Source organism: Amphiura filiformis, chromosome 10, assembly GCF_039555335.1.
Source record: "Amphiura filiformis chromosome 10, Afil_fr2py, whole genome shotgun sequence".
NCBI lineage: Eukaryota > Metazoa > Echinodermata > Ophiuroidea > Amphilepidida > Amphiuridae > Amphiura > Amphiura filiformis.
The window spans coordinates 57,748,310-57,775,039 of NC_092637.1; the positions used below are offsets into that span (position 1 = coordinate 57,748,310).

The following is a 26,730-nucleotide window of genomic DNA, read 5'->3' on the forward strand; positions in this document are numbered from 1 at the left end:
ACATAATAACATACTACATGCTGGGATTACATTGAATCAACCTCTGCCTGTTGCCTATAAAAGCAAGCGGTCAGATGTGATGAGTTGCCAGTCCGAAGAAACCACTAGTGTAGTGGTGAAACGTCACTAAAATGTGAGTTTAACATCTTCATTTTTATTGGAGTTGTATACAAAGAAATATGTCAACAGTAAAATCTAACAATCCAAATGAACTTGCTCAAAGAAGAAATCTAGTCACCGAGCTTATCAAGGGCCTTGTCTTGATTCGGACCCAAAAAGTTCTGGTCTTGCGTCCGCTCCCTCAGGAGAGAGTCTCTTGGTATTCCACCACTGACTTTTGACAACAAAACCTTTTCTACGGATAAAGGTAGTGTAGAGACCTTAAACAATCAATTCACATCTGTCTTCACATGTGAATATAAAAACAATATACCAGATCTGAAAATTGAACTTTAAGGTGTCATCAAACAAGTTAAAGAAACTAACCAGCAATAAAGCCGATAGCCCTGGCAACATCCCAGCACGAGTTCTACAAACCTATGCAGACCAACTTAGCCACATTCTTCATTTCATCTTCATGCAATCCTATGATTCGTGTTCCTTCCCATCTGAGTGGAAGAAAGCTCTTGTGAATAGTGTAATGCAAGAAAGGAAACAAGTCATCTCAAGAGCACTACAGACCCATACGTCTCACATGCATATCATGCAAAAATATGGAACATGTAACTTTGTCCCACACAGCCAAATACCTGTCAAAGCACAAAATAATTATAGGTGAAGAGCATGGTTAGGTATGGGTGCTCAAACTCGCCGATTAACTCTTCGGCGTGCCCGGAACCTAAGCCTCAGACCCACGCCGATGCACATATGCTGCGAAACAAAATACTGTTGTGATATGCACCAACAAAATGTGTGTCTGCTCGATGAAAAACCATGTTCAGTCACCCGTTCATCGGCTTGATCGGCCCAACTCCTGCATTTCTCCCAACCGGCTTATAACACTTGACAACAATAGCCTTACAAATTAGTGTGTTGATTCTTTGCCGGATTATATCGACTGATCCGCAAATTGCTCACGGTGAGTAAACTCAAGTAGGTACTACAATAAACATTAATATAAAGGTTTCGAGTAGGCCTAATGAATGACAAACCGCAGGACAAGAAGATGGTAAGATGTTGCGAACTCGATGCCCATAACTTGTCGCGATTTCGCAACCAGGGATATGGCTACTCTATATCAATTCGTCGGCGTACTACAGCTTGAAACTGAAAGCCGCAGGAGAGCCATCGAAATGCTCCTAGACAACGCAGAGTTAATCGGCGAGATTGAGCACCGGGCCTTATCGTGACAAGTTGTCCTGTGAAACGCAAGTAATTCAAGCCACTCAAGGCTAGTCTATATTACATGTAAAACGGGGCAGCCAAGTTGATGTCGTGCTACTTGATTTTAGCAAAGCATTTGACAAGGCGCCCCACATTCGTTTCGCAGACGACACAACTGTGTTCCATTCTGATAAAGATATCAACATAATTTATGATACAATGAATACTGAGCTACAAGAAGTTTGTAATTGGTTCAAGTGCAATAAATCATCCCTAAATGCTTCAAAAACAAAATAATGCCAAATACTTTTTACCAAAAAATCCATTGTACCAATTATATTGCTCGCTTATTTTACCTTATTTGTCATATGGAATAGTGTTGTGGGAAAAAGTTTCTAAAGAACATATAATGAAAATACACAAGCTTCAAAAGAGAGCTCTCAGAATAATCTCAAACAGTTCTTATTTGAGTCAAACAAAACCATTGTTTGAAAAGTATAACGCATTGAACATTTTTATATGTATGAGAAAGAAGTGGGTATTTTTATGTACGAGGGTTGGTCAATAATATCCCGCAACCATTATTTATCTCCGCTCATGCATGACTTAGATGACTGTTACTTACGATCAATAAAGTTTATACCGTTGTCTTTCAAAACGCACAAAAATTAGTATCAGGGTACCTTTAATTGCGTAATCTCATTTGCATAAAGTCATTGCTATATGTACACTGACAATTGTCAACATTGGCGAGAAATTTGAATTGGCTTTGAGGAACGTGTAATAAAAAGAAGCAGAAGTAAGGACCAAAACAGTTTACAAGCCTTATTTTTGGTATGAAGTAATCTGAGTATATTCAATTGATAATTGTGAAAGAAGAAATGTATTCGTCAAAAGATGAGGAAGGGGACCGTCTTTGAACTTCCACCAAAATAGGCCTATAACAACAAGCAAAAATGATGTGAAAATCGCGAAAAAGAGCCCACACGGCAGAAGAAAGAATCCAAATTATCTCCAAAATAAAACAAAACCAAATATGGTTATTGGTATGGTATTAGAGATCATAGTCAGGCCAATAGAATTTGTTGCAACAAAAATAGAAATATGCGCATGCGTTGATGGTATGCATGATTGAAAGTACCAAAAATGTATGAAAAAAGTAAAAATTCATCAAAAACGCGCTAAAAATATGACTAATACAAGGTTTGCGGAACAGTAGCTGTGTGAGTGAATTGCTATACCAAGTCTTATGCTAAAATTAGACACACCTTTCGAAATTCAAATTTCTTATTCAATCCAATCTATGGTGTGCTACTTTAATTACAAAAACAAGACCTTTTGAAATTAAGGGTTCATTAAGAAAGAAATGTTTATGGTTTCACCACTGGGACCTCCCAGTTTTATAATCAGTAGATACCCAATCAAACCAGGTACGATTGGTTAAATTTTGTCATCGATTGATCTTTCTATCTATTATTATTTAAAGAACAATGGGTGATAAAGCCTACTCAAAATTGGAGATATTCAACACGATTTCTTTTCTTTAATAAAAATGGTATATGCCTAAAAAGAGTCCAGCATCATGTCTATGTTATCGGTCCATAAAGCTGCAAAAACCGTGCCAGATTCTATACTTTTATTCGCGAGATATTTGGAATTATGTAACAATACCTCAATTTGGCACGAAATGCTCTTGACTACATTACTTTTCACCAATAAATCAGGCAGTGCCCATACGCTATTGTGTTTATGCTAATGTTATTACGTAATCAAATATTCTGCATCGCTAATACATATTCGTTTTGAAAGACAAAAGTACAAACTTGAATTTAGCGTAAGTAACAGCCATCCAAGTCATGCATGACCGGAGATACACCATAGTTGCGGGAACTGATTGACCAGCCCTCGTATATACAAGTACATGCATAAGAACATTTACTTCCACAATCATTTGATCATGTATTCACTGATTAATAAAGCGTCCATACAGCTATAAAACAAATTACCGACCTGAAATTTACAAAATGAAAAATGTCCTCACCACAGGACCAAAGTTTTGGAACAATTTACCTGAATTCGTTAAAACGGCTGTCAGTGTAAATTCTTTTAGAAAAGTATTTCATCTCTCCACCAGAAAAAATAAAATATAAAACCAGTTTAAATATAATGTAATTAAATTTTATTTATTTATTTTTTATTACTTTGCAGGTTTTCTTTCCTCTTATTATATGGGCTCTTTGACCCTGGTGGCTCTGGGGCCATTTGCCGTCGTGTGAGGTACATGGTCTACCTGTCCGATTTCACAGGCGTTCCTTGAGTTCGGATTTGAATGAGTTAATTGATCAAATGTCTGTAATGTAAATGATTCTTTTCTCATATATTTATTTTTTTGCTTTGTGTGTGTGTGTTCTCAGCCACCGCTCTTGTAATGTCTTGTTTGTATGTCTGGTTGGTGTTTGAGTGTTTGATTTAATTGTCAGGTGGTGCAACGTTTTGTTATAATAAAAGACCGAATTAAAAAGACTAGTTTGCGTCTGACGTCATGACAAAGGCGCGCCGTGATTGGTTGCTGACCTGCGCAGTATGGCATTTTTGGTCTGATTGGCAGGACGTCATACGCAAACTAGTCTTTTTAATTCGGTCTTCAATTATATGCTTTTGCTTTTAGTTGCACCTCCTCCATCTTGTTTTTATATAAAGTTGTTGGTGTTATTATGTATGTGATTTTTGATGGGAATAAATTGAATATGAATATGAATATGAATATGAATATGAATATGAATATGAATATGAATATGAATATGAATATGAAAATGAATATGAATATGAAAGCACTATTCCGTCATTATGGCATTACAGGCAAGACATTGCACTGAAGCCAAGACCTCTTGGCAGGGAGAGAGCAGAGTGTTGTAGTGAATGGATATCAATCGAAATGGAGCCCGGTTCTGCCTGGAGTCCCTCAAGGCTCAGTACTTGGGCCGACATTCTTTCTTGTCTATATAAATGACATTGTGGCTGACGTAAATTCAACTCTGAGGCTTTTTGCTGACGACATCATACTATGCAGGGAGATTAAAAGTACCGAGGACCAGTATTTTCTCCAAGATGATTTGATTAAAGTTTTCCAATGGGCCGACACATGCACGATGTCCTTTAACGCAACCAAATGCCAGTCACTCTCTATATATAACACGTACGACTAAGCCATTTTGACACACGTACCAGGTTGATGGGCACCACATTGAGGAAACCAACAGTCACAGATACCCTGGAGTCACCATTATTAAAACCCGTGATTGGAAGCAACATATAAATACCGTTTTTGCCAGCGCACGTAGCATCCATGGCGTATTGGCAAATGTTAAATATCGTGCATACCAAGACCTTGTAAGAACGAAGCTTGAGTACTCCTCTGCCGCAGCGAGATTTGTGCTCAATAATAACAACACAATGGATTGTGTTTCTGACATGCTTCACAAACTAGAATGGGACTTTCTTGCCATACGGAGACTAGTTCATCAATGCTCTATATTCTACAAAATCCACCATGGCCTGGTAAATATACCCCCCAGTCCCCCCCCTCCCGCCGTGTCATATCATCCATTCGGCAAAACAGAACACTACCAGAACCTCCACTCCTATTATATCCTGCACCATTCCTATATACCATGGCTGTTTCAGCGCCTTCAGTTCGCCGGAATCAAAGCTTGGCTCTACCAGTCCTGAGAGAGATGCTACCAACAGCCACCCTCCATAGGTTGTAGAGGTCCATTTTTTATTCACAACCGTTGTATATAATGTGAGCAAGTGAGTACCTACGAATAGCCCATATTCATTCTATTTGCTTCATATCAAGCATCAAGCATCAGGTCGTTCGTAACATATCATGCAGTCTGGGCCAGAGACTGCGAATTGGATTACGATGAGAACGTCTAAACTCAGATTTTTGTCAAGGAGTTTAGGTGGAAATCTGGTGGGTTTTATACTTTTATGCAAAAAGTCAACATTAGACCCCAGAGTTAATTTCTGAAAATAAAAGGTTGGATTACCATAATGTCATTTTAACAAAGAATTTTCATCTGTTTTTCACTAAATTCCAAAAAAAAATAGTTTGTACTATATCAAAATTAAAATAAAAAACTCTGCCCCTTAAACGACATCAACTATACCAGGATCGGGTGTCACAAATCGATATGATGTGCATTTAATAATCATATATTATGTTATACATAGGGTGCTTCAGTTCTTACACAAAAATAATGTCATTGGAAATCCGCCCACTCGGCTATTTCAGAAAGGTAATCAGGCTTCATAACTATGTGCTATATATTAGCATTGTTTTGTTTCTTATTATAAAACCGTTCTAGAAACACTTAGATTTTGGCGGACGCAGCTGTGGTGTACGTGCAAAGTGGTTGACAAAGCGTTTATAGCGAACAAAAGAAACATAAAGCGGAAGCATTCTTAAGCATAAAACGTGTAACCAAAAATTAAACCAAAAATCCTTCAGTGTTCTGCAATGATTAATAGCATTCCTCACAACCATAAATATAAGGACAGTACTTCACCCTTCTTCATATTTGGATCGCTCAGTGGGGTTGTACCCCGATGCCAATCATAATAAAACAAAAGTGAACTGCTATAAAAAAAATGATACGCCAACATGTGATTTTGGCTAAATGATCATATATATACATACATTTAAATATTAAATTCAGGAAAACATAAATCAGGGGGGTTAGTACAACATCCCTACCCCTTTGGCATGACGAGATTTAAGGCCAAGTTAAATAAAGAACATGTTTCACGTCCGGGTTTTTGAAAAAAAAGGAGGAATAGGTTTTTTACGAATTCAACACGGGAACATGTCATCGTGGGTGTAAATGTCAATATTATTACGTTCACGCGAATGTACACTTACAGAAGTTTACAATAATTGTAGTATATCCATTTTCGATCTATTGATCACACACGTTATCCTTTGTGAAGCTGTTTTCAGCATTACTATTATCACACTCGCGTAAAAACCCAATGGTGGCTAGGAAGGCGATGTCGACCTTAAAGGTCAAAGTTTGGACAAGCAAGAGCAACCGTTGGCGGCGCATTGTATTGTGAATCGCGAGAATTTCAACCAATAAAAATATAATTGAAGAAATCTCAATAAAGGAAGCGGGAGGATATGTGAAACATGTTCATTTTGGGGGGGTTTTTTTTGGGGGGCTAAGTCAGTTCTTTGAAAGTACCTGGTAAAGCAGTTGTAGCTAAATCTTCCAAGTAAATGGTTGTGAGGTCACAGGCTGCTTCATCACTGCCATCATCACAATCTGCTTTACCATCACACACTAAATTTACATCGATGCATCCACCATCATCGCATACGATTTCTGTGAATCTACAGTAGCAACCAGGCGGTTCATCACTAGTATCGTCACAGTCAAAAAATCCGTCGCAATACCAATAAAACGGAAAGCAGTCACCATCGTTACATTGAAACTGGTCGCTGTGACAAGAACCTGTGCACATACACAAATAAAACGACGGTCAAACCAAACACTGAACTTACATATCATCAGTGGCGCAGTGGCGTAGCTGCCGCAAGGGGGCGGGAAGGGGCAATACCCCGGCAAAAATTGCCTATAAGGGCCCTCGCCCCCCAGTGTAAGGAACAAAAGAGGAAAAAGGAGGGGAGAGAGAGGAAAGATGGGAAATTCATATTATATGCAATACCATACGATTATTATTAATAAGCCTGGGAAAAGTTGTCTATTTGCGCCCCCACCCCCTAATGTTTACTTTACGTTTAACTCTTCGCTTCACTGTGTATATTTTAGTGAAAGTGTGGTAAGTGTTACAATTTCGGCCATGAATGCTCTGCTTTTATTCATCTGAACCTCAAGCTGAACCCCTTATTTCAGTTTCGCTTTTGTTCGGGACCCCTGAACCATCGAGGCCCATGGACCTCGTCCACCATGTCCACCCGCTTGTTACGCCCCTGAAAATTTGAACTCTAACAAGTAATACGACCCATGAAAGTTCTCAGCTAGAAGTGTATAAATTTGCAGCTACTCTTTGCATTGTACTTTTCTCTTTATCAAAATTTCGAAAATATATCAAAACATAATACCCACAAAAAATTAAGGGTGTAAAGTATAACGAGTTTACTTAAAAATAAATTTAAAAAAACGGTGCAACTTTGAAACAAACGTGAAATGTAACGAATGGGCCCACCTTAAAACATATGGTCGTTATCCTTTATGTGTATCAGACTGTTCTACAATCCATCGCTATAGAAAACATTTTATAATATATGTGACGTGTCATGTCAAAAGGAGACACTTTTGGGCAGGTTATCAATTTTGAGGTTTCTACATATCTTTAATATAGAGATATTTTTATTTTGCTCCACAACGCCGTTTTCCCCAATGAAATCGGATATTCCTAAGCAAAGATATCGAGTTCGTAAGTTATGGTATTATAAAATTGGACATTGAGATATCGGCCTTTAAAAATATTATTGACAATGTTGAGAGTAGGAATTACCTTGAAAAATGTCTCAAAAAAATACAAGATGCCAGTTATATTCCGGTCTGAAACGATCAGACAATATTTTAAACATTAATAACATCACAAATTTGCAGCAAACCCAAACTGTGAAAAAGAAATCACCCCGGGCAGATATTTGGCTATTTCTCCATTTACGATCCTGCCCAAAAGTGTCTCCTTTTGACATGACACGTCACATATTCCTTTTTATATAAATGGACTCAATGATCATTTCAGTCACTGTAACATACATGGTATTCAAATTAATCACATCAATGATAATTATTATTGTCTTTTCTAGATGAGTATACTGTATGGTATGAAACTTTTAAATTCCTGAAGTACAACTTTATGAAGGGTAAGCTATTTTTAATAATCAATGAAACACATAATGATACCGCCATCCAAATGTCCCCAAGCGACTTAGGGCTATACACGGTGTTATGTGGATTTAAGAAAATAACGAGACAACAAACAAACGAACGAACAAACTAGTGAAAAACAGCAATAACAAAAACAATTGCTAAACATTTAATAGCAAAGTAACAGGTGGCAAAGTGCGTAGATCAGCAAAAACAAAACCAAAATTTTTTGTATTCTCAAAATCGCGCGATATTTGCTGTTTCAACTGAATTCGGGCATTATTAAGAGTAGTATTGCGTACCAATCAAAGAAAATCAAAAATAGTTGGCAGACTTCAAAAAATGGAATTTCTTCTTACTTTATATCAGGATGCAACTTTGGTCAAAGTCTACAAAAATCCAAATTATTTCATCACTGCACCTTCCTTACCATAGCAACGGCCAAACCATCAAAATGACCGGTTTTAGACTATTTCGGCACTTTTACAAGGCTAAAAAATAACAAGTTTCAGGATTCACCATATAAAGGAAAAATAGAGGTAAACCTTGAGAGTTCCACGACATAATTGGCAACATCTAAGCTTTCTAAAAATACAGTTGTTTTAACAAACAGTCTGTCCTACTTGGGATATTCCATTGTTTCAAATAGGGGTGTTTTTTCGTAATTTTGACTTTCTGAAATATAGCAATATTCAATGAGCTGTAACCTCCAAAGTGGTGCTTTTTATGTGTTATATTTTTCAGTGTGGCTGGACTAGATAGTACTGTACCCAAATAAATAAAAAAAGTTTTGGTAATTTTAACATAGACAAACAGTGTTGCCATAAAGATAGGTATTTTTCCATAAAATAAGAGTTAGACCAGGTTAAAAATGTTACCACACATGAAAGGAAACATTCTCACATGGTTTTTCTGGACCAGTTTTTCATGAGCAACAAGAATTTATGAGGTAAAAATAAAAACCATGTATCCTGAGAACTTCCTGTGAGGGCGCGTTATTCAAAATGAAAAGCTACTATACGTTTAAAAAGGTCGCATAAAAGATATAAGTGACTAGATTTCGGATTTGTATTGATGAAAGTAATGTATAACTATATCAAGGTATTAATAGAATGGTACCAACATGTCACAGTTGGGAACGCTTTTCAAAATGGCCGCCAAAATCCAATGAAAAGCATATATATGGTTAAAATAGTCACTTATGAGGTATGATTGCAGTGGCGTAACATCATAGGGGCACAGGGTTACATGGCCCCAATCGATCTGAATTTTAAGAATCCCAAAAACCGGACTGCCACCCATATTGGTTGGTGCCCCTCCCATATGATAACTGGTGCCACGCCACTGTATGATTGACCAGATTTTGGTTAAGCATTGATAGCAGTAATGTAAATATACGTCAAGATATTAATAGGAAGGTGCAAGGAGGTCACAGCTGAGGGCACTTTTCAAAACGTCGGACCAACATAGTACACCGTTAAACTTAAAATAGTCACTTAAAAAGAGGTATAATTGACCAGATCTTGAATTAATATTGATCCCAGTACAGTAAAATTAAGCCAATGTAATAATAGGAAGATACCGGGGTCACAGTTGAGGTTGCCTTTCAAAATGGCCACCAAAAAGAGCGGCATGATATCAGCCACAAAGCCACAGATGTTAAGAAAGAAAGTTGTCTTTGATAAGAGAATGTAATAGTTTTCTTTGATGAATCATTCAATAGTTGTCTTTGATCATTGTCACCTCTAAGCAAGTGTTTCAGAGTGCTATATAGCGAGCTACAAAGTGCTATAGCGAGTCAAGATGGCTAATATGATCACCAAATCTCCAAAATGACCACCAGAGAATTGTCCCTATGTATTGACAAAGGGCAGGATATTTACTTCATACTCTTCTTGGTTTCACTGAATTCTTTTATTGTGTGTTTATCTTCGAGATCACTCACATCGATATCACTACATTAAGAAAATTATTCTTCATTATCTAGCCTATCTGAAATCAAAGCGGCATATAGGTCATATATATCTTCATTTGAGAAAACGTTGCATTCTCTGAAAAGAAGATAGCTGCACTTTGAGTCTGCTAAAACCTTTTCCTTCTTTGACACCAATAGACTGCTTTGTTATCGATGTTGGTAAAGAAACTGTTGAAATCACAAGACAACTGTGATTACCTGGCGATAACTTTGGATGTTATTATTGTCATACCTCTTGTTTTTCTCTCAACATACTTGATGCTTTATGTCAAGGAAAAATGCAACAATATATCATTGTCTTGCATATAGGCCTACTGGCAAAAGCGAAATCCTCATACATGACTGGTAGGTGTAAATGTCCTGACTAAAGCCATCGAGTCAACGGCACATGCAATGCCAGTTACTTCTGCTGTAACTTCAAGAAGCAAAGTTAAAAAGTGACACACTGGCCTATTCAAAACAACACGGACTAGACATCTGGTTTGAGAGTGGTAAATGGCTAATTTGTGTGTGCCTTTGATTTAAAAGAAAAGGAACAAAAGGAAACTGCAACAAACGAGCTGAAAAAAATACAAGTTATGAAAAGTACAGAGAAGTAAAAACTGAAATATATATTGCTTTAAAATAAAGCTTCATTGAAGAAACTGTGTAGTATCTTTGTTGCGCTTGTTGGAATCTTTTTGCACATCGTATAGACCAATTTGTCACTTTTAAAACTGGACCTTCGTCTTTTCAATTGCTTGTAACTTTTCTTCTTGAGGTCACATTGGATTCAATGTGGTGTCATAATGTGCAGGATTTACCCCAATATGGTTAAGTTTTGAAATAATTGTGCTTATTTTTCCAAGCGTAACTTGGATCCGGGGGGGGGCACTCAACTTTAGAAGTGACGGGTATGTGCCTACCGGTGTCGCGAAGTAGGGGCCTATCGGTAACAAAGCGTTACTTTAAAAAAGGGGGTCATTGGGTACAAACAAAATAAAAAAGGGGGTCATTGGGTATAATATTTTGAAAAAAGGGGTCATTGAGTATAAGATTTCAAAAATGGGTCATCGGGAAGAATTTTTTGAAAAAAAATGGAGCAAAATTTGACAGTTTTGACATTATTTTGTTGCATTTTTATGATGTTCTTCTAGAAAAAAAGGGGGGGGTATTGGGTTGCCGCAACCAAAAAGGGGGGGCATTGGGTAGCCGCAACTAAAAAAGGGGGTCATCGGGTATGACTTTAAAAAAGGGGGTATGACTTTAAAAAGGGGGTCATCGGGTATTAGTCGACTTCAAAAGAGGGTTGACAGGCACATACCGTCGCTTCCAAAGTTGAGTGGCCCCCTGGGGTAAGGATACTTTCTTGGCGTAGTATATTTAGTTAATATGTTGCCCTTCGTGAACATAAATTATTCCTGTGGACATTTTAGTGGTCATCTTGACTTGGTGACTCGTTCTTTTGCACCTTCAAAACGATAACTTAGAGGTGACAATGATTGAAGACTACGATTACATCAAAGACAACTATTTCAATGTTTCAAATATTTGTTTTCAATAACATTATCTGAGGCTTTGTGACTGATTATACTGTACTTTGATAAATATTAATCCAAATTCAGATCAATTATGCCTCTTAAGTGACGGTGTACCATATATATAAGCTTTTCATTGGATTTGGCAGCCATTTTGAAAAGCGCCTCAACTGTGACCTCCTGGTAGCTACCTATTGAAATCTTAATTTAGCGTTACATTACTGTCATCAATACTTAAATTAAACCAAAATCTGGTCAATTATACCTCATAATTGACTATGGTAAACGTATAATGCTTTTCTTTGAATTTTGGCGGCCATTTTGAAAAGCGTCCCCAACTGTGACCTCCTGGTACCTTCTTATTAATATACCGACTTATTTATACATTACTTTCATCAATACAAATCCATAATCTAACAAATTCTATCTTTTATCCGCCTATTTTAAGAGCATAGTTGCTTTTCATTGGATTTTGGCAGCCATTTTGAAAAAAAGCGCCCTCACAGGAAAGTTTTCAGGATACAGGATTTTTACCTTATACATTCTTGTTCCTCAGTTTCTCCTTTCATATGTGGGACCTAGCCCATTTTTACCTGGTCTATTTGGCCGTTTTTCAGCATAGCTGTATGATAGGTAATAACAAGATGAGCAACAGCTTCACAGAGAGACGTTTTTTCTGGCAACACTGTCATTAAAATATTATCAAATCGTGTCTCACTTTACGGTGTATTGATGCCAATTTCTTTTGGTACATTATCAACCCTAATCAGGATTTTCAGTGAAAGTAAATGCTCAAAAACCACTATTTTTCCACACTACCTTATAATGTCAACAATCCTAAAAAGTTCAAAGTTTCTAGCAACACTGCTCTCCAATAAAACAATTACCAGAACTGTTTTTTCTATAGATAGGTAGACCAATACCTTATCTACCTACCCTGCAAAACATAATTTTAAAAAAAAGCACCACTTTGGAGGTTACGTCATTTTTAAAAAGATCATTTTTTTCATAATTAAATTAATGAAAAACACCCTATTTTACAAAATGGTATCTATCATATTGAAATAATTAATTGTTACGTTTACTTCATTTTTGGAAAGGACAAGGATGGATACTTCATTGTATGGGAGAAGATTATTTTAAGTCACATTCTTCATACAGAAATATGACCTAATATTTAAGCATTTTTCCAGTTGTGAAAAGGGTAAAATAGTGAAAACTGGGTCAATTCATATTTTGGCCGTTACCATGGTAACCATAGATGAAGAGGTAAAATTTTAACCAAATTTATACATGTTGACTCAATGTCTGACCATGTGCAATGTATAAAGAAAATCGATTTTTTGAAGTCTGCCACCACATCTTTGATTTTGTACACAAGGTCTCTTAAAGCTTAAAGTCATAGTATTTGCTGAGGAGGACGCTCTCATTCCTTTTCTGTTTTCATGCGCGTATTTGGGGGGCCTTTGGGGTGCCAGCCCCCGGGGTAAAAGCAGGGGGCGGCCAAAATGAAGGGGCGGCAAAAATAGGGGCGGCAAAAACGAAGGGGAGGCAAAAAGAATTAGTAAATACAAAGGGGCGGGAAAATTTGATAAAGAATAAAACATTTTGAAAAAATGGTACTATACATAAAAATGTGTTGCTCTTAGGGCGCTAGTTCCTAAAATCCTTTATAACAAAATCATATTCAGTCAGTAACTTCTATGCAATATGCGGAAAAACGACGCTTCGAACAAGTTCTATTTACCACAAATCAACGATAACATTGAAATTGGGTGAATGACTTTTGATCAAACTCAAGATTTTTCTGTTGTCGTAGCTAAATTAATGGTACCTATACTTATTCTTATTATGTCATGTTGTACCACGTACAAGGATAATAAAGTTGGGTCATAGAAAACATCAGGATGAAAGTCTTCAGGAGATTTGGTAATGAGACTTTACCTTGCTCTACTGCAGTGGATGATTCCGTCGTGTCGATCAGTTCTGTCGTAAACATTGGGTTGGTTGGACCTAAATCAACAAAAATACGGTTTTAAAATTTTGAACATATTCATGTGATCACAACATCAGTGTCTTTTTTTTTAAACATTGTTGTTGAATTGTTAGTTTCAAGAGTGTTATAATTAATATTATTACTAAATTCCTACTTTCAAGAGTGTAGAGAATAAGGAGTCATAATTGGTGTCAAACGTCGTTTTATTATGTATATTTTTCTTTCACTCCAGTCCTTTCCATAGTTTGAATATCTGCCATGTTGTACTTTGTCGAATTTGGAGTTTGTTGCATAGAGGTTTGATTCAAGTGCAATTTAAGTTTTAAAAAATACCAAAAAAAAAACAAAAACAAAACAAAAAACCCAAAAAATATATAAACCCATCTTACAATTGATCTCATCGGAATTGTCATAACAATCATCGTATCCATCGCAAACCAGGTGCGCATCAATACAATACGAATGCCATCTGTATCCACCAGCAAGACCACATCTAAAGTCATCTTCTCTGGGACATGGACCTATGTTATTTTGAGATGAAATTATTTAAAAACCGTGTTTTAATCACTTAAGTATGTAGATGACATTGAAGAACGCACAATAAAAGGCGATATAAGATGCATGTGTAATAATGGTAGTGTTATAAGTTGTTCGTTACTTGCATTTTGTAAAACTGACTTTTAAGTCTTTTGTTTGTTCTAAAATTTATGAATGTCCAATATTACAAAGCTCACTGAAACGATAGACGATTGTCATCTCATTTTTCTACTTACGACACGTTGTTATTTTGTTTTATTTCGCTCCACGTGAAGACACGCATTGATCCGGATGGGACCATTCTAAAACGAAATGCTCAAATCAGCCTAAAAAGCCTATAGCATAGTGGCATATGTGTAGAGGTCTCTGGTTCAAGAGAAATTAATACTTAATCCAATATCACCTGTCATCTGCCTTGAGAATATTCCAAAGGTTATTTGATGCGGTCATTATTAATTTTTCTAACAAAATATTATATAATTTTCAATTCTGGACATGGACAATACCTACAGATATCACACTGATATACATCTATATTTTCAGCTATGTTTCTATCTATCTTGCGGACGCATCCGAAAAGAGTTTACAATTCTTTTCCAGGAATCTCTATCAGCCATCAGATTTGGGAGGTCATTAATTTCTTGATTGACGTCCCTTGCCACACAGTCGATGTAGTTGAATGGTCTTCTTCCTCTACATGTTCGTGGAAGCCTCATACAGATGACATCTGAAATTATTTGGTCTTTTGCACGGTAGCAGTGGCCTGCAAATCTAGCTCGCCGTTGAGCAACGATGGAGGACACCTGTGGAACACCATCATAGATCTCTGCTTTGGTTTTATGTTCACGCCAGGATATATTTCGAACCCTCATCAACAGCCGGGTGTAGGTACCATCAAGACGGTACTGAAGATCTTTCTTCATTGTCCAGGTCTCACTTCCATATAAGAGGATACTCTCTATGCAGGCTCTAAAGAAGGCAAGCTTGGTATTTCTTGATATGTTGGACTGCCAGATGGTGTGCAGCTTGTTGCAAGCTTTCCATGCTTGAGCTTTGCGAGTCAGAAAGTCTTTCTTGCTGTCGGCAACAAATGAACCAAGATATTTAAAGTCCGACACCTCCTTGAGTTGTGTGCCATCCCGAGAAAGGATTGGAGTTGGGTTCTTATCTCCATTAATACACATATATTCTGTCTTCTTGGAATTGAGAAAGAGGCCAACTTTGGCGGAAGCATCTTCTAAAGATGACAGAAGATCTTGGGCATCTTGTGATAACGTAGCTGTTAAAGCTATGTCGTCTGCGTAGTCAAGATCGGTTAGATACTTGTTCTTCTCTCTGCTCGTCTTATTGGGCATGATGTCAATCCCTTTGGACTTGTCAGTGTCTATCGACTGTCTGAGGAGATAATCTACCACTATCACAAAAAGGTAAGGGGCCAAAGTGTCACCCTGCAGGATTCCAGCAGTAGAGAGAAACTCTTCAGTTGGTCCATCACCTGTTTGCACAAAACTTGAAGGATTATCATACATTATTGCAATAGCTATCACAATCTCCTGAGGGATCCCAAAATTACGAAGAATATGCAGCATGGCCTTCCGGTTAACACTGTCGAAAGCTTTTGAGAAGTCAACAAACACAATAATATGCCTGCTTGTTTGAGATTTTAAGCTCTTCTATTATCCTTCTAAGGGCTATAATCTGTGGTGTGGTTGATCTACCCTTGCGAAAACCATTTTGGTTACGTCTGAGAATAGGATCTAGATGAGGAGAAATCCTGTTGAGCAGCATAGTGTTATACAGCTTGGCAGCAAGTGCTGACAGTGTGATACCTCTATAATTTGATGGTTGTGAAAGATCCCTTTCTTCGGGAGAGGTATAATTGTGGATCTTGACAAGGCTTTTGGCTTATTTCCCTTCATGGTTTCATTACAGAAATCAAGCAGTTGCTGATGGAAGAGTGGGGTTTTCCAAACAATGGCTGGTATGTTGACAGGACCAGGTGTTTTTGACTTGTTGAGCTTGCTCAGACCTTTTTGCAGTTCCTCCATAGTAAATGGACCAGTGTGTATTGGGAGATCGTCAGAGACGTTGCTGTTAAAGGTTTACGTCTTGCTCTGGTTTCCCTAGTAAGTTGGAAAAGTGTAGAAACCAGTTGTCACGACGCTTTTCAGATGTGTTGCCTTTCACTCTAACCACAGGAGCAGATTTGGTGTCAGTAATCTCCCGGAGGAGTTCACAAGAAGCTGCATGTTTATATTCATGATGGAGGTTGACAAGTTCCTCTGTCTTCTTTTGAATAGAGGACTCCAGAGTTTCTGTGTAGGCTTTATCAAGAGTAACTTTGGCCGATTCGAGGAGCTTTTGTGAGGCTCGGGTGGATCTAGCATTGTGTTTCATAGATGCACTCTTTAAGACATATCTTGCCTCAGTGACTTTATCTGATGCAGCAATGTTGTAGGACTGCTTGGATTTTTTAGGGAGCATCTCCAGTGCAACTTCCTCATTAGCCGCAACTAAGGTATCATAAGTGGTGCTAATATTGGGTTCTTGTAGCTCATCGTGTAGAGAACTAAAGCGGTTATAGACTGCTACCACAAACTGCTCACCCAGGATGGTGTCTCTGGTAACCTTCTTCCAGTTAATACGCTTCATTGGGTCTTTCATGGAAGTTCTGCATTTCCGGTAGCTGATTTGACATTTGCATGAAACAATCCTCTGGTCCGAGTTCACACCCTCGAAGGAGCTGTATGCACGTGAATTCTTGATTGAGTTGATCCACTTCTTTCTTACCAGGACAAAGTCTAGTTGAACTAGTTGGCCATTAGGACGCCTATGTGTCCATAATCTGTTGATGCGGTTTTGAAACCTTGTGTTTGTGGCTATGAGGTTATGTTCCTGCAGGAAGTCTTTCATGTGGTTGCCATTTCTATTGGTTTCTTTAGCAGGTGTGAAGAGAGCATCCAATGGCCCAAGCTGAGCATTAAAGTCTCCTCCGATTATAAGTAAGTTATGAGCTGGGATGGCATTAACTGTAGAAGAGAGTTCTTGGTAGAAGGAGATAACAGCTTCTTCAGGTTGTTCGTTATGTGGACTGTAGCAGCAGAGAACTGTGGATGTTGGATTGCCCAGCAGAGAAATTTCCATAATCCGTTCATTATGACTAATAATGGACATGCAGGAATTGAGGGCTCTTGGAGAGATTAAGAAGCCTACTCCACCAGTGGCAGCATTCCTTTGGTTCTTCCATGCTGAAGAGGTGACTAATCTGTATCCATTCAGATCTTCCTGCAAGAGGGAGTCATTGTGACAAATCCGGTGTTCCTGCAGACATATGATGTCAATGCCATAATGTGCGGCTTCATGAGCAAGTTCTTCTTTTTTGGCTAATGAGTTGAGAGTTCTGATGTTGAAAGTGCTGATGGTAAATGTCCTTTGTACACATTTGTCTTGACCATCCTTATCTGCATCAGGTTTGGTCCGTCCAGGGATGGTATCAACTGGCTTTGAGATCAAACCGTCATTGATGTTAGCATAGTCTAACGGTGACTTAGATGGTCCAGACTTCATAGCAGGGGCTTTAACCCTGGTGCCTAAATGTAAACTCATATTTCTTGTCAATGGCTGAATAAGACAGAGGTCGCCACTCCTTCTGTCATAGAGGATATAAAGGAAAGGTTTCAGCATTTAGTCCAGTTGCCACCCATACTAAATCATACGGGGATACTATGTTTAACATAGCTGAAAAATTTGCTTCTTCATCAAAATAATCATCTTTTTTGTTGTATTTTTATTCTATAACCTGTACATTTGTGTAGAATTTGATGGCGCTATTTACATATATTTTAAATTTTAATATGACTTTTTCCTTACATTTTATGGTAAAAAGTTTTTTGAAAATGTACTTGCCATTTGTTAGTCTTTTTGCTTTTTTTTGTTCTAATACGATTATACAAATGTCTAACCCTTTTTAAGATGCAAACATGATTTAAGATAAATAGCGGTATCATTGTTCACCTTTTTTTTAATCACTACATTCTATATGCCATCAAAGAACCGTGGGCAATGTTAGCACTTATTATTGCAATCAAAATTATTCTCACAATCTATTTCATCTATCATGGTTTCCCAACAATCTGGAAATTCATCACAAATATAGTAGTCAGGAATGCATGGTCCGTCAGGAGAACAGGCAAAGTAACCTGGTGTGCAGAGATCTGAAAAAATAACAGATAAATGGAGCATTTTTAATGTCAGTGGACAAAACAAACAGTGCGAGTTAAAAGTATTGTTAGAGAACAACCAGCAAGTTAGTTGAAGTCTAATAAACGAAAGTCGTTTAGAAGGCTAACCCCTCCCCCTCCCCTCTAACGTAAGTGTCAAATACCGAAAATTCCAGCCCGTATTCATAGGATATAAGGCCGTCGCTATGGTGGATAGGGTTGTGGAGGAGGTGCAACAATAGGATATTGGTCACGTTTATGGAAGAAACAGATATTTGAAGAAACAAACCATGTTTAGCACGAAAAAATGACTTGCTGGATTTTCTAATAAAAACTAATCAAAGTGCTGCTTTAAAAATGAAATTACAAGTTGCAGGTTGCGAGTACTGCACTCTATATTGATTTGAATATCATTTTGAGCAACCACTGAAAATGTAAATATCGTACTTCAGAAAATACTAATAAATTATATATTAAATCCTTTAGAAAAATCAACTTTGACCGATGTTTTAACTACTTTTTTACAAACGTAATCGACTTTTTGACCCCCTCCCTCCATAACGAAAGGACTTTCGTTTATAAGACTTCATCGATACATGGATTGTCTCCTTACATACTTCGGCACACCAGACGCAGATATTACAAACATATGATGAATATACAGACATGACTCCAGAATTTTAGTTGTTGATTGTTTCTGTTTTCGTAGAAGAATCTGTGGTACTTATATGTCATGCCGTACCACATACATTTAGCATGACGTAAGTAATAAACACATCAAGATGAAACACCTCTGAAGAATTGGTAATAAGAATTTACCTTGCCCTGTTGTAGTAGATGGGTATGTCGTTGTGGACGGTTCTGTCGTTAACATGGGTGTAGTTGAACCTAATTGAACAAGCATAGTGCGGCTAGATCAACAGGTTCACATTTAATATAAGACGTAAAAGCGGTAATTTTTTTATTGTTTGCGGCCTAGCTTTCTCGAATATTCCGTTAACTTATATAGCGTATTTTGTGTAATTCGTATATGGATTATAAAGAAACTAAATTAAAGTTAATTGACATTTGATGAATGACCTTTGGTCAAAACCATGGGTTTCAAGGGAATCGTATTTCGGTCAAAAGATCTTTGTACGTTTTGTAAAATTCCAAGACTGGTCTGAAAGGGGTCTGCATAAACCGCCATTTTAGCCAAATTCGCTACATTATGAGCACCATAACTTAAACACATGGAAACACGTTTTCTATTAAAAATTAATTTTACACCATCTCCGGACATACCCCAATTGACATTTAGCCCATGCGGTTTATGCAGACCCCTTCCAGACCAGTCTTATATAGACAGGGTCTAAAGTTAGACCTGGTCTAAGTGAAATTTAGTCTCAGGAGAAAGGATATTTTCCTTAACACTTGCTTTAGAAGTTACTAGCTACTAATGGAAGGAAATAATAGTAAAGACCTGGTCTAACTCTTGTGTGCATACGGACCTTAGAGTTTAAAGATAGTCACTGTTTCTTCGATGGGAATGCATTTTCACATTTAAAAATTCTCTGGTCACCATATAAATGGTTGCCTGATTTTATCATTTTAATAGTAGGCCTACATATCCTACTTATAAAACCAATAAAACATCCCTGTGGTTGGTAAGATGGAGTTTCCATAGGGTATTTGTTTTTCTTGTGGATAAAATCAAGTACCAAAACAAAAACAAAAACCCTTGAAATAATATTGGGGGTAAATGCGGAATCGCAGAAACGTGTATCACAGTTCCATTATGGAACACACAAGAGGTCGGTATATTTTTAAGTTTTGCGTTCATAAGCCTTACTAATATTTTGTTCAAACTGAGCTGTCAACTCAACCAAGTGGAAATAAGCTCAGCTCAAAAATACTCTACTCTAAACACATGTCAGTGCCCAACGCACTGACTTGGACAGCCCAGTCACAGCCCAGTAGTTGGCACCCAGCACAGGAAATTATGTGATAATGCATACAAGATTCTTACGTAGATGATAATTTCCAAAATGGTGTTGCTTTTTGCTTTTCACGTACTTTTCTTCAAGAAATAGTTCTTGTTCCACACTATTCCACTTAATCTTTGGGAATTATCATCTGGTAATGAAAACTTACCTTGTCCTGCTGTAGTTGATGGGTTTGTCGTTGTGGACGGTTCTGTCTCTGACACGGGTGTAGTTGAACCTAATTTAACAAGCATAGAGACTAGATCAAAACGTTTAATATGAAATGTAAAAACAGACTTTTATTATTATTATTATTATTATTATTATTATTATTATTATTATTATTATTATTATTATTCTTATTCCTAGTATTATTATTATTATTATTATTATTATTATTATTATTATTATTATTATTATTATTATTATTATTGTTGTTTTTGTTGTTGCTGTTGCTATTATTATTATAATTATTATTATTATTATTATTATTATTATTATTCATTTATTTATTTATTAATATTTATTTATTAATTTATTTATATTTATTATTTAAATATTTATTTATTTACTTATCTGTTTATTAATTAAAGGAGTATTTCGTGATCCTAGCATCCTCTTTTTATGACATTTTTCAGTACATATCCACCGTGACGAAAAAGGCTTATTTCCAAAATTTCAGTTGATTCCGATATTGCGTTTCTAAGTTATGCATGATTATGTGTATTACACTGCTCCATCATGTCCATAGACAATGCGTTGTAATTTCGTTCTGGTGCACCAGAACGAAATTCAAATTTCACGATATCTTTGCTGAACGAATTAATCTGCAAGAAATATTTTGTACATAAACATTATGTAGCCAGAGGTTTCAGTGGTATAAAAATCTCAACTTTTTTTGAGAAAAGTGGGGGATGAGGCTGTGGATCACGAAATGCCCATTTAATTAATTTATTTTATTTTATTTTATTTTATTTTATTTTATTTTATTTTATTTTATTTTAATTTATTTTATTTTATTTATTTATTTATTTATTTATTTATTTATTTATTTATTTATTTATTTATTTATTTATTTTTACATCCATTGTTTGCTTTCTCTGATATTCCGTTGTTTCATATTTTATAATTTGGATTACGTTTTGGTGCAGATCTATTTTTATTACAATGAGGAGACATCGGAATTGTTACATATTATGGCCCTAGCTGTTTACTCCCGTTAGTAGCTAGGGGGTCCATGGTACTCAGAGCTAAAAGAACACTCTTTCGTCCGCTATAATTGCTCACGAGGCTAGTACCACAAACGTGACACAGGAGGGGAAATAGAGAAATACAAAATATGAATTTTAAAAATCCATCTGTTATGACAACTTATTATAAAGATTATGAAAACATGTTTAAAATATTATTAAAAAAAAAAAAAAAAAAAAACAAGAATATTTTTAAACATTATTGTAAAATATTTCGGCAAACGTTTTTGTAAAATACTTTCTCAGAACATTTTGTAATAATGTTTTACGTTACATTTTTACAAATGTTTTCTGAATTTAAACGTTTTCTGTAAAACCGTTTGTGTTTGGTGGATAAAGCTGAATTTATACTCGATCGCTTTTACAGAAAAACGATTCTCGCGCATGTTCAACGTTTACTTCCGTCAAGCCGGTCAATTGATACAAATCGCTGAGGCCAAAACGACGTCGCTTTTGCAAGCTGAAGAAATATAATCTTCAGAGCGATTTCGCTTGACACGTGAATGCATCAACCAATCATTTCGAACTAACCGGATCTAATATTTAGCTAATTAATATACCTTTCTTGATTAATAATTGACTATGGTAAACGTATAATGCTTTTCTTTGAATTTTGGCGGCCATTTTGAAAAGCGTCCCCAACTGTGACCTCCTGGTACCTTCTTATTAATATACCGACTTATTTATACATTACTTTCATAAATACAAATCCATAATCTAACAAATTCTATCTTTTATCCGCCTATTTTAAGAGCATAGTTGCTTTTCATTGGATTTTGGCAGCCATTTTGAAAAAAAGCGCCCTCACAGGAAAGTTTTCAGGATACAGGATTTTTACCTTATACATTCTTGTTCCTCAGTTTCTCCTTTCATATGTGGGACCTAGCCCATTTTTTACCTGGTCTATTTGGCCGTTTTTCAGCATAGCTGTATGATAGGTAATAACAAGATGAGCAACAGCTTCACAGAGAGACGTTTTTTCTGGCAACACTGTCATTAAAATATTATCAAATCGTGTCTCACTTTACGGTGTATTGATGCCAATTTCTTTTGGTACATTATCAACCCTAATCAGGATTTTCAGTGAAAGTAAATGCTCAAAAACCACTATTTTTCCACACTACCTTATAATGTCAACAATCCTAAAAAGTTCAAAGTTTCTAGCAACACTGCTCTCCAATAAAATAATTACCAGAACTGTTTTTTCTATAGATAGGTAGACCAATACCTTATCTACCTACCCTGCAAAACATAATTTAAAAAAAAAAGCACCACTTTGGAGGTTACGTCATTTTTAAAAAGATCATTTTTTTCATAATTAAATTAATGAAAAACACCCTATTTTACAAAATGGTATCTATCATATTGAAATAATTAATTGTTACGTTTACTTCATTTTTGGAAAGGACAAGGATGGATACTTCATTGTATGGGAGAAGATTATTTTAAGTCACATTCTTCATACAGAAATATGACCTAATATTTAAGCATTTTTCCAGTTGTGAAAAGGGTAAAAATAGTGAAAACTGGGTCAATTCATATTTTGGCCGTTACCATGGTAACCATAGATGAAGAGGTAAAATTTTAACCAAATGTATACATGTTGACTCAATGTCTGACCATGTGCAATGTATAAAGAAAATCGATTTTTTGAAGTCTGCCACCACATCTTTGATTTTTTACACAAGGTCTCTTAAAGCTTAAAGTCATAGTATGTAACATTTGATGAGGAGGACGCTCTCATTCCTTTTCTGTTTTCATGCGCGTATTTGGGGGGCCTTTAGGTGCCAGCCCCAGGGGTAAAAGCAGTGGGCGGCCAAAATGAGGGGGCGGCCAAAATGAAGGGGCGGCCAAAACAGGGGCGGCATAAACGAAGGAGAGGCAAAAAGAATTAGTAAATACAAAGGGGCGGGAAAATTTGATAAAGAATAAAACATTTTGAAAAAATGGTACTATACATAAAAATGTGTTGCTCTTAGGGCGCTAGTTCCTAAAATCCTTTATAACAAAATCATATTCAGTCAGTAACTTCTATGCAATATGCGGAAAAACGACGCTTCGAACAAGTTCTATTTACCACAAATCAACGATAACATTGAAATTGGGTGAATGACTTTTGATCAAACTCAAGATTTTTCTGTTGTCGTAGCTAAATTAATGGTACCTATACTTATTCTTATTATGTCATGTTGTACCAAGGATAATAAAGTTGGGTCATAGAAAACATCAGGATGAAAGTCTTCAGGAGATTTGGTAATGAGACTTTACCTTGCTTTACTGCAGTGGATGATTCCGTCGTGTCGATCAGTTCTGTCGTAAACATTGGGTTGGTTGGACCTAAATCAACAAAAATACGGTTATAAAATTTTGAACATATTCATGTGATCACAACATCAGTGTCTTTTTTTTTAAACATTGTTGTTGAATTGTTAGTTTCAAGAGTGTTATAATTAATATTATTACTAAATTCCTACTTTCAAGAGTGTAGAGAATAAGGAGTCATAATTGGTGTCAAACGTCTTTTTATTATGTATATTTTTCTTTCACTCCAGTCCTTTCCATAGTTTGAATATCTGCCATGTCGTACTTTGTCGAATTTGGAGTTTGTTGCATAGAGGTTTGATTCAAGTGCAATTTAAGTTTTAAAAAATACCACAAAAAAAAATATACATATATATATAAACCCATCTTACAATTGATCTCATCGGAATTGTCATAACAATCATTGTATCCATCGCAAACCAGGTGCGCATCAATACAATGCGTATACCATATGTATGCATCACCAAGACCACATCTAAAGTCACCTTCTCTGGGACATGGACCTATGTTATTTTGAGATGAAATTATTTAAAACCCGTGTTTCAATCACTTAAGGATGTATATGACATTGAATGACGCACAACAGAAGTCGATATAAGATACATGTATAATAATGGTATTACAAGTTTTTCGTTATATGTATTTTGTATGACTGATTTTTCAATCTATTGTTTGTTCTGAAATTTATGAATTTCCAATCTTACAAAGCTTACTGCAACGATAGACGAGTGTCATCCCATTGTTCCACTTACGACAGGTTGATATGTGATGTGATCAAGCAGAATGAGTCAGATGTCGGAAATATTGATTTTGAGATATAAGCAGTATTTCACTGTTCTGAGCAATACTAAAATGACCATATCTCTGAAACTGTAAGTCTAATTATAATGGGATTTTCAGGAAAATAAAGCTTTTAGATTGGCTCATGTAATTAAATTGAAAACTGCATTTTGATTTTGATCGACATCAGACTATTTTTGCTTATCCCATCATATATTTTGTTTTATGTTTGTTTAAACGGTCGCTCTATGTGGAGTCATGTATTGATCCTGATGGGCCTAGGCTTTTTTGAAAGAACAAAGAAAATCTAGTGAACAATTTTACCGTCAGTGTCTGGTTCAAGAGTAATGAATACTAAATCCGATATCAGTTGCTATCACGGTTGTTTGATGCGGTCATGTATTATTTTTCTAACTAAAAATTATATAATGTTCAATTCTAGCAATGGACAATACCAACAGATATAAAACAGCAATTTTTAAAATAGATGTTTACTTCTTCATCAAAATATTCATCTTTTTATGCCTTTTTGTTGTATTTTTATTCTATAACCTGTACATTTGTGTACAAATTGAAGGCGCTATTTACATATATTTTAAGTTTTAATATGACTTATTCATTACATTTTATGGTGAAAGGTTTTTTGAAAATGTTTTTTTTTTTTTTTTTTTTTTTTGTTCTAATACGATTATACAAGTGTCTAACCCTTTTAAAGATGCAAACAAGATTTAAGATAAATAGCGGTATCATTGTTCACCTTTTTAAAAAAATCACTACATTCTACATGCCATCAAACTACTACTACTTATTCTCACAATCTATTTCATCTGTCATGCTGTCCCAGCAATCTGGAAAGCCATCACAAACGAAGAAGTCTGGAATGCATGGTCCGTAAGGAGAACAAGCAAAGTAACCAGATATGCAGGGATCTGGAAAAAAACAGATAAATGACGCATTTTAAATGTCAGTGGACAATACAAACAGTGCGAGTTAAAAGTACTGTTAGAGAATAACCAGCAAGTTCGATGAAGTATTTCGTTAGAAGGCTAACCCTCTCCCCTCCCCCTCCCCTCTAACGTAAGTGTCAAATATCGAAAAGACCAGCCCGTATTCATAGGATACAAGGCCGTCGCTATGGTGGGTGGGGTTGTGGAGGAGGTGCAACAATAAGATATTGATCACGTTTATGGAAGAAACATATATTGGAAGAAACATATATTCTTATTTTATTATAAAATACTTTGCTTCATACCTTGTTTAGCACAAAAAAATGACTTGCTGGATTTTCTAATAAAAAAGAATCAAAGTGTGGTACAGCTGCTTTAAAATGAACTTACAAGTTGTAGGTTGCGAGTACTGCACTCTATATTGATTTAAAATCATTTTGAAGCAACCACTGTAAAATGTAAATATCGTACTTCAGAAAATACTGAAAAATATATATCAAATCCTTCAGAGAATCAACTTGACCGATGTTTTAGCTAAAATACGCAAAAAAGTTTCTTTATGGTTAGGAAATTTACCCACTATTAAAATCTAGCTAATGTTTTTGTAAGTTTGCTAAATAATCGCATGCGGAAGATTGTCCTGCGCATTTTGACACCTCAATCACTACCCTACGACACTCCTGAGAAAAGATATGACTGTTTAAGTAACACGAGATCGAAAAATGAAAATTGCAAAGAAGCCTATTCAATGGTTTTAGAGCTGATTCACTGATCGAAGACGGTTTCATTATTCCCGCCTTATCAAATTTAATTTAAAGCATTTTAATTGATGCATGTTGGATAATCCTTGCTTATTGTGCAGATGAATGATCAAAGACAAATGTGAGTGGGTACTAAGACACTTGCGTTTTGAGAGATGGATTTGGAAAAGGGATTCAAAATAGGTCATGATTACAGCTGCATTCCTGGAAGCAGACGGAATTGAGACATT

At 36.1% G+C, this 26,730-nt stretch overlaps 1 protein-coding gene across 6 annotated transcripts in view; it reads right to left on the reverse strand.

Moving 5' to 3' along the window:
• The window catches only part of LOC140163064 (uncharacterized), a 96,316-nt gene that overhangs the window by 20,835 nt on the left and 48,751 nt on the right, over positions 1 to 26,730 (reverse strand). For 2 of the 6 annotated variants that reach the window (XM_072186433.1, XM_072186430.1), the window contains exons 31-39: positions 25,608 to 25,721; positions 24,384 to 24,515; positions 23,959 to 24,027; positions 20,610 to 20,678; positions 19,296 to 19,364; positions 18,357 to 18,470; positions 14,109 to 14,240; positions 13,668 to 13,736; positions 6,570 to 6,839 (exon numbers count right to left, since the gene is read on the reverse strand). In XM_072186433.1, the coding sequence (XP_072042534.1) occupies positions 6,570 to 6,839; positions 13,668 to 13,736; positions 14,109 to 14,240; positions 18,357 to 18,470; positions 19,296 to 19,364; positions 20,610 to 20,678; positions 23,959 to 24,027; positions 24,384 to 24,515; positions 25,608 to 25,721 (1,038 nt within the window). The remainder of the gene's footprint in view (positions 1 to 6,569; positions 6,840 to 13,667; positions 13,737 to 14,108; positions 14,241 to 18,356; positions 18,471 to 19,295; positions 19,365 to 20,609; positions 20,679 to 23,958; positions 24,028 to 24,383; positions 24,516 to 25,607; positions 25,722 to 26,730) is intronic. The other 4 variants (XM_072186434.1, XM_072186432.1, XM_072186436.1 and 1 more) reach the window with 4 other exon arrangements.